This window comes from Cherax quadricarinatus, chromosome 77 (assembly GCF_038502225.1).
Source record: "Cherax quadricarinatus isolate ZL_2023a chromosome 77, ASM3850222v1, whole genome shotgun sequence".
Lineage (NCBI taxonomy): Eukaryota > Metazoa > Arthropoda > Malacostraca > Decapoda > Parastacidae > Cherax > Cherax quadricarinatus.
The window spans coordinates 5,326,222-5,336,221 of record NC_091368.1 but is presented as its reverse complement, the minus strand read 5'-3'; the positions used below and the strand labels follow the sequence as shown (position 1 = coordinate 5,336,221).

General features: G+C 50.6%; 1 protein-coding gene across 5 annotated transcripts in view; it reads left to right on the top strand.

The window, feature by feature from the left end:
* The window catches only part of LOC128701931 (RYamide receptor), a 158,381-nt gene that overhangs the window by 99,051 nt on the left and 49,330 nt on the right, over positions 1–10,000 (top strand). For all 5 annotated transcript variants that reach the window (XM_070101452.1, XM_070101451.1, XM_053795897.2 and 2 more), the window contains one exon: positions 2,136–2,322. In XM_070101452.1, coding sequence (XP_069957553.1) covers positions 2,136–2,322 — 187 coding nt within the window. The remainder of the gene's footprint in view (positions 1–2,135; positions 2,323–10,000) is intronic.

Sequence of the window (10,000 nt, the reverse complement as noted above, 5' to 3'; positions counted from 1 at the left end):
GATGAGTGTCCTTACCTCGGCTTCACTTGTTTACCTAATAGTCTTCAAGAGATGGTCCTTGGTGCCAGTAGAAGTCTCTTAATCGCAAAGACTTGCAGTAACTTCACTGTCCATGGACGTAAATTGCTTGTCTCAAATTCCCCAGATGGTATGACACTTGCGGAATTACCACTCCACCATGAATATAATAACGATAACGTTCACCTAACAGTAAAGAGAAACCTGGGACTCAGACAAATGTTGTGAAAAGGATAAGATACAAAACATAAGTTTCTGTATCCAAATATATATATATATATATATATATATATATATATATATATATATATATATATATATATATATATATATATATATATATATATACATATACAGAGGTGACGTTTCAAGTCTGGTCGCCCACAGTTCTCACTGTGTCTCTTGCTTGCAAAAATTGTTTTGCATATATTGTACATATACTTGCATGCTGATACAACCAGGTGTGAGGGCCACAAGACTAAAACTGTTCGTAATTGTATATAGTAAATGTCTCCTGCCTGATACTCTCTCATAATTTTCACGATAATGATCATTTAACAGGCATTTAATAATCGAGTGCCTGGCATAAGATTCAGCCACTTACCAAAACATCACATATCCAAAATTTATCGAAAAAAATGCAGCGTGGCCCTCCACCTGATAAACCAATTTATTTCTCTCTCAGAACAACCAGGATTATTTCAGCTATGTAGTATGGTAGCTGATTTTTCTTTCATTGATTTTTTTTCAATGTAATTTTTTAATAACTAAAAATGTCAAGAAGATATTTGCATTTGCTGTTGAGTGTATTTTTTGCTTTACTCTAAAGCCTAACTGCAGTGCACAGATCTACTTTACAATTTTACAGGGCTACAATGTGAATTTAAATTGCCTATATATTTTTTCACTCTAAGCTTGAATTATATTCTTATTTTGTTTCATAATGTGAAGTTTTTCCATGTATGTGTTGTCTATTTGTATTTTTTTCCGAAACTAAACTGTTTTTAAACCTAAACTACTGCCTTCCAAACGTAAATTCATGTAAACTGCCGCTTTCTGAACATAAACTCTTGTTTCACGAACATAAGCTGCTACTTTCTGAACATGAGCTGTTGTTTCACGAACATAAACTGCTACTTTCCGATCATAAACTGCTGTTTCACGAACATAAACTCAGGTATTTCGAACATGAAATGCTATTTTTCGAAAAAAAATTTAGGAATTCCGAACAGTAACTCCGACTTTCCGAATCCAAGTGACTTTCACTCTTAATCACCGTCGTGTGTTGATTGGTTTTAAGCCCAATTAACCAGCCAACCATATTAGGATGAACATATTTCTCTTGATGTATCCTCACTGAGTTCAGTAGTGCATATATACATGTATATATGTATATATGTATATATATATATGATGAAACATATATACATTTCTAATTCGCCATTTTTTTTGGATTAAAGTATTCTTGACTGATAGGGAGACAGGTGACATGCAGCCCAAATGACTCTCGTTTAGTTGATAGGCTTTAGAGACAGTTTACTAGGGTCAATTAACTAGGGCCAATTAACTAGGGTCAATTAACTACTCCAAACTGGAAGGACATATACGCCGAGAGGTGAATGTCTCTGACTGAATATACACTGAGAGTATACTTTAATCCCTATACAGGCATACATGGATCATACAGGCAACCTTGATGACTCTATGTGCCCTTGATTGAATTGATGCCCAATTTGCCTATTGAAACCATTTTTTTTTCCTGGCATTTACTTAATATTTCTTAACTGCAATTGCCATTTTCGCAACTGAAACTCCCTTTTCCTCTTGACATTGTGTTTTTTCTCAACTGCAACTGCCTTTTTTTCAACTAAAACTGCCTTTTGCCGATTGCAACTACCTTTTCAACTGAAACTCCCTTTTTCAAATGATACTGCCCCTTTCTAACTGAAAATGCCTGGTTTTCAACTGAAAATGCCCTTTTTAATGGGAAATGCCTTTTTTCAACTGAAACTGTTGTTTGCCGATTGAAATTTTCTCTTTTCATCAATGTGTCTCATTGTACGTCTGTTATTATTTTGCACCATCGCTTACCCAGCCATTTCTCTGGTCTCCTGAAGGCAGTGTCGATCTTCGTGTCTGCCTACACCTTGGTGGCCATCAGCTTGGACCGGTACCGGGCCATCATCTACCCTCTGAGACCTCGCATGTCTCGTCTGCAGGCCAAGGTCATCATAGGCCTGGTCTGGGGGCTGGCTCTTTTCACAACGCTGCCTATCGCTGTTTTCTCCAGCCTCGACCCTATAGGTAGGTTGGGAGAGAGAGAGAGAGAGTACAATGTTGATTTGCTAAAATATTATGAGCAATGTAATTTAACATTATAAGTATATTAGTAGAAATATAATGTAATATTACCCAATTATATAATGGTGGTATGTTATAATGTAATACTGATGTGATGATACTAGTGTTGTGGTCCTTTATTACACCACCACCACTGTACTCCCACACCACCACCACTGTACTCCCACACCACCACCACTGTACTCCCACACCACCACCACTGTACTCCCACACCACCACCACTGTACTCCCACACCACCACCACTGTACTCCCACACCACCACCACTGTACTCCCACACCACCACCACTGTACTCCCACACCATCACCACTGTACTCCCACACCACCACCACTGCACTCCCACACCACCACCACTGTACTCCCACACCACCACCACTGTACTCCCACACAACCACCACTGTACTCCCACACCACCACCACTGTACTCCCACACCACCACCACTGTACTCCCACACCACCACCACTGTACTCCCACACAACCACCACTGTACTCCCACACTACCACCACTGTACTCCCACACTACCACCACTGTACTCCCACACTACCACCACTGTACTCCAACACCACCACCACTGTACTCCAACACCACCACCACTGTACTCCCACACTACCACCACTGTACTCCAACACCACCACCACTGTACTCCCACACTACCACCACTGTACTCCCACACCACCACCACTGTACTCCCACACCACCACCACTGCACTCCCACACCACCACCACTGTACTCCCACACCACCACCACTGTACTCCCACACCACCACCACTGTACTACCACACCACCACCACTGTACTCCCACACCACCACCACTGTACTCCCACACCACCACCACTGTACTCCCACACCACCACCACTGTACTCCCACACCACCACCACTGTACTCCCACACCACCACCACTGTACTCCCACACCACCACCACTGTACTCCCACACCACCACCACTGTACTCCCACACCACCACCACTGTACTCCCACACCACCACCACTGTACTCCCACACCACCACCACTGTACTCCCACACCACCACCACTGTACTCCCACACCACCACCACTGTACTCCCACACCACCACCACTGTACTCCCACACCACCACCACTGTACTCCCACACCACCACCACTGTACTCCCACACCACCACCACTGTACTCCCACACCACCACCACTGTACTCCCACACCACCACCACTGTACTCCCACACAACCACCACTGTACTCCCACACTACCACCACTGTACTCCCACACTACCACCACTGTACTCCCACACTATCACCACTGTACTCCAACACCACCACCACTGTACTCCAACACCACCACCACTGTACTCCCACACTACCACCACTGTACTCCAACACCACCACCACTGTACTCCCACACTACCACCACTGTACTCCCACACTACCACCACTGTACTCCCACACCACCACCACTGTACTCCCACACCACCACCACTGTACTCCCACACTACCACCACTGTACTCCCACACCACCACCACCACTGTACTCCCACACCACCACCACTGTACTCCCACACCACCACCACCACTGTACTCCCACACCACCACCACTGTACTCCCACACCACCACCACTGTACTCCCACACCACCACCACTGTACTCCCACACCACCACCACTGTACTCCCACACTACCACCACTGTACTCCCACACCACCACCACTGTACTCCCACACTACCACCACTGTACTCCAACACCACCACTACTGTACTCCCACACTACCACCACTGTACTCCCACACTACCACCACTGTACTCCAACACCACCACCACTGTACTCCCACACCACCACCACTGTACTCCAACACCACCACCACTGTACTCCCACACTACCACCACTGTACTCCCACACTACCACCACTGTACTCCAACACCACCACCACTGTACTCCCACACCACCACCACTGTACTCCCACACCACCACCACTGTACTCCCACACTACCACCACTGTACTCCAACACCACCACCACTGTACTCCCACACTACCACCACTGTACTCCAACACCACCACCACTGTACTCCCACACTACCACCACTGTACTCCAACACCACCACCACTGTACTCCCACACTACCACCACTGTACTCCCACACCACCACCACTGTACTCCAACACCACCACCACTGTACTCCCACACCACCACCACTGTACTCCCACACCACCACCACTGTACTCCCACACTACAACCACTGTACTCCAACACCACTACCACTGTACTCCCACACCACCACCACTGTACTCCCACACCACTACCACTGTACTCCCACACCACCACCACTGTACTCCCACACTACCACCACTGTACTCCCACACCACCACCACTGTACTCCCACACTACCACCACTGTACTCCCACACCACCACCACTGTACTCCCACACTACCACCACTGTACTCCAACACCACCACCACTGTACTCCCACACCACCACCACTGTACTCCCACACCACCACCACTGTACTCCCACACTACCACCACTGTACTCCCACACCACCACCACTGTACTCCCACACCACCACCACTGTACTCCCACACCACCACCACTGTACTCCCACACCACCACCACTGTACTCCCACACCACCACCACTGTACTCCCACACCACCACCACTGTACTCCAACACCACCACCACTGTACTCCCACACCACCACCACTGTACTCCCACACTACCACCACTGTACTCCAACACCACCACCACTGTACTCCCACACTACCACCACTGTACTCCAACACCACCACCACTGTACTCCCACACCACCTCCACTGTACTCCCACACCACCACCACTGTACTCCCACACTACCACCACTGTACTCAAACACAACCGCCACTGTACTCCCACACTACCACCACTGTACTCCCACACTACCACCACTGTACTCCCACACCACCACCACTGTACTCCCACACCACCACCACTGTACTCCCACACCACCACCACTGTACTCCCACACAACCACCACTGTACTCCCTCACCACCACCACTGCACTCCCACATCACCACCACTGCACTCCCACACCACCACCACTGTACTCCCACACCACCACCACTGTACTCCCACACCACCACCACTGCACTCCCACACCACCACCACTGTACTCCCACACCACCACCACCACTGTACTCCCATACCACCACCACCACTGTACTCCCACACCACCACCACCACTGTACTCCCACACCACCACCACTGTGCTCCCACACCACCACCACTGTACTCCCACACCACCACCACTGTACTCCCACACCACCACTACTGTACTCCCACACCACCACCACTGTACTCCCACACCACCACCACTGTACTCCCACACCACCACCACTCTATTCCCACACCACCACCACTATACTACCACACCACCACCACTGTACTCCCACACCGCCACCACTGTACTCCCACACCACCACCACTGTACTCTCACACCACCCCCACTGTACTCCCACACCACCACCACTGTACTCCCACACCACCACCACTGTACTCCCACTCCACCACCACTGTACTCCCACACCATTACAGCACTCCCACACCACCACCACTGTACTCCCACACCACCACCACTGTACTCCCACACCACCACCACTGTACTCCCACACCGTCAACACTGCACTCGCACGCCACCACCACTGTACTCCCACATCACCACCACTGTACTCCCACACCACCACCACCACTGCACTCCCACACCGTCAACACTGTACTCCCACACCACCACCACTGCACTCCCACACCACCACCACTGCACTCCCACACCACCACCACTGCACTCCCACACCACCACCACTGCACTACCTCACCACCGCCACTGCACTCCCACACCACCACCACTGTACTCCCACACCACCACCACTGTACTCCCACACCACCACTACTGTACTCCCACACCACCACCACTGTACTCCCACACCACCACCACTGTACTCCCACACCACCAGCACTCTATTCCCACACCACCACCACTATACTACCACACCACCACCACTGTACTCCCACACCGCCACCACTGTACTCCCACACCACCACCACTGTACTCTCACACCACCCCCACTGTACTCCCACACCACCACCACTGTACTCCCACACCACCACCACTGTACTCCCACTCCACCACCACTGTACTCCCACACCATTACAGCACTCCCACACCACCACCACTGTACTCCCACACCACCACCACTGTACTCCCACACCACCACCACTGTACTCCCACACCACCACCACTGTACTCCCACACCGTCAACACTGCACTCGCACGCCACCACCACTGTGATCCCACATCACCACCACTGTACTCCCACACCACCACCACCACTGCACTCCCACACCGTCAACACTGTACTCCCACACCACCACCACTGCACTCCCACACCACCACCACTGCACTCCCACACCACCACCACTGCACTCCCACACCACCACCACTGCACTACCTCACCACCGCCACTGCACTCCCACACCACCACCACTGTACTCCCACACCACCACCACTGTACTCCCACACCACCACTACTGTACTCCCACACCACCACCACTGTACTCCCACACCACCACCACTGTACTCCCACACCACCAGCACTCTATTCCCACACCACCACCACTATACTACCACACCACCACCACTGTACTCCCACACCGCCACCACTGTACTCCCACACCACCACCACTGTACTCTCACACCACCCCCACTGTACTCCCACACCACCACCACTGTACTCCCACACCACCACCACTGTACTCCCACTCCACCACCACTGTACTCCCACACCATTACAGCACTCCCACACCACAACCACTGTACTCCCACACCACCACCACTGTACTCCCACACCACCACCACTGTACTCCCACACTGTCAACACTGCACTCGCACGCCACCACCACTGTACTCCCACACCACCACCACTGTACTCCCACACCACCACCACCACTGCACTCCCACACCGTCAACACTGTACTCCCACACCACCACCACTGCACTCCCACACCACCACCACTGCACTCCCACACCACCACCACTGCACTCCCACACCACCACCACTGCACTACCTCACCACCGCCACTGCACTCCCACACCACCACCACTGTACTCCCACACCACCATCACTGCACTCCCACACCACCACCACTGCACTCCCATACCACCACCACTGTAATGCCACACCACCACCACTGTACTCCCACACCAGAACCACTGTACTCCCACACCACCCCCACTGCACTACAACACCACCATCACTGCACTCCCACACCATCACCACTGCACTCCCACACCATTACAGCACTCCCACACCACCACCACTGTACTCCCACACCACCATCACTGCACTCCCACACCACCACCACTGTACTCCCATACCACCACCACTGTACTGTCACACCACCACCACTGTACTCCCACACCACCACCACTGTACTCCCACACCACCACCACTGCACTACCACACCACCACCACTGCACTCCCACACCACCACCACTGCACTCCCACACCATTACAGCACTCCCACACCACCACCACTGCACTACCACACCACCATCACTGCACTCCCACACCACCACCACTGTACTCCCATACCACCACCACTGTACTGTCACACCACCTCCACTGTACTCCCACACCACCACCACTGTACTCCCACACCACCACCACTGTACTCCCACACCACCACCACTGCACTACCACACCACCATCACTGCACTCCCACACCACCACCACTGCACTCCCACACCATTACAGCACTCCCACACAACCACCACTGTACTCCCACACCACCTCCACTGCACTCCACAACACTACCACTGCACCACCACACCACCACTACAACACCACCACACCACCACCACTGCACTCCCTCACCACCACACCACCACCACTGCACTCCCTCACCACCACACAACCACCACTGCACTCCCGCAAAGCCACACCACAACCACTGCACTCCCACATCACAGCCACTTCATTCCCACCCCACTACATCTCACATCTCTCCTACATCTCTCTGTCATATAATCTCGAAGCTGGATATTAAAACATGATCAACATAGATCAAGTCTTAACAACTTGTGGTTCAATTAAGAAATGACTTACGGGTAACTTCCTCACAACCAACAAAGTTTACTTCTCAGGCAGCTGTAAAAGAATGATTAATTAGCTAAGAGTAAAGTTGGATTCCCTATGTAAATGTGCTAATGTGAGGGATTTAGTATGTGATATTTCGTGGATTGTTTGTTTGTGTATGTGTACTCACCTAATTGTACTCACCTAATTGTGGTTGCAGGGGTCGAGACTCAGCTCCTGGCCCCGCCTCTTCACTGATCGCTACTGGGTCCTCTCTCTCTCTGCTTCCTGAGCTTTGTCATACCTCTTCTTAAAACTATGTATGGTTCCTGCCTCCACTACTTCACTTGCTAGGCTATTCCACTTGCTGACAACTCTATGACTGAAGAAATACTTCCTAACGTTCCTGTGACTCGTCTGAGTCTTCAGCTTCCAGTTGTGACCCCTTGTCCCTGTGTCCCCTCTCTGGAACATTCTATCTCTGTCCACCTTGTCTATTCCCCGCAGTATCTTGTATGTCGTTATCATGTCTCCCCTGTCCCTTCTGTCCTCCAGTGTCGTCAGTCCGATTTCCCTTAACCTTTCCTCGTACGACATTCCCTTGATCTCTGGGACTAGCCTTGTTGCAAACCTTTGTACTTTCTCTAACTTCTTGACGTGCTTGACCAGGTGTGGGTTCCAGACTGGTGCTGCATACTCCAGTATGGGCCTAACATACACAGTGTACAGTGTCTTGAACGATTCCTTATTAAGGTATCGGAACGCTATTCTCAGGTTTGCCAGGCGCCCGTATGCTGCAGCAGTTATTTGGTTGATGTGTGCCTCCGGTGATGTGATCGGTGTTATGGTCACCCCAATGTGTTTCTCCCTGAGTGAGGTCTGTGGTCTTTGTCCTCCTAGCCTATACTCTGTCTGCGGTCTTCTTTGCCCCTCCCCAATCTTCATGACTTTGCATTTGGCTGGATTGAATTCGAGAAGCCAGTTACTGGACCACATGTCCAGCCTGTCCAGGTCTCTTTGCAGTCCTGCCTGATCCTCGTCCGATTTAATTCTTCTCATCAACTTCACGTCATCTGCGAACAGGGACACTTTAGAGTCTATTCCTTCCATCATGTCTTTCACATATATCAAAAATAGCACTGGTCCTAGAACTGACCCCTGTGGGACCCCGCTCGTAACAGGCGCCCACTGTGATACCTCTTCACGTACCATGACTCGTTGCTGCCTCCCCGTCAGGTATTCCCTTATCCATTGCAGTGCCCTCCCTTTTACATGCGCCTGATCCTCCAGCTTCTGCACTAATCTCTTGTGGGGAACTGTGTCAAAGGCCTTCCTGCAGTCTAGGGAAACGCAATCTACCCACCCCTCTCTCTCGTGTCTTACTTCTGTTACCTTATAAAACTCCAGGAGGTTTGTGATACAAGATTTGCCTTCCATGAACCCATGATGGTTTTCATTTATAATCTTGTTCCTTTCCAGGTGTTCGACCACTCTCCTCCTGATAATCTTCTCCATGACTTTGCACACAATACATGTCAGAGACACAGG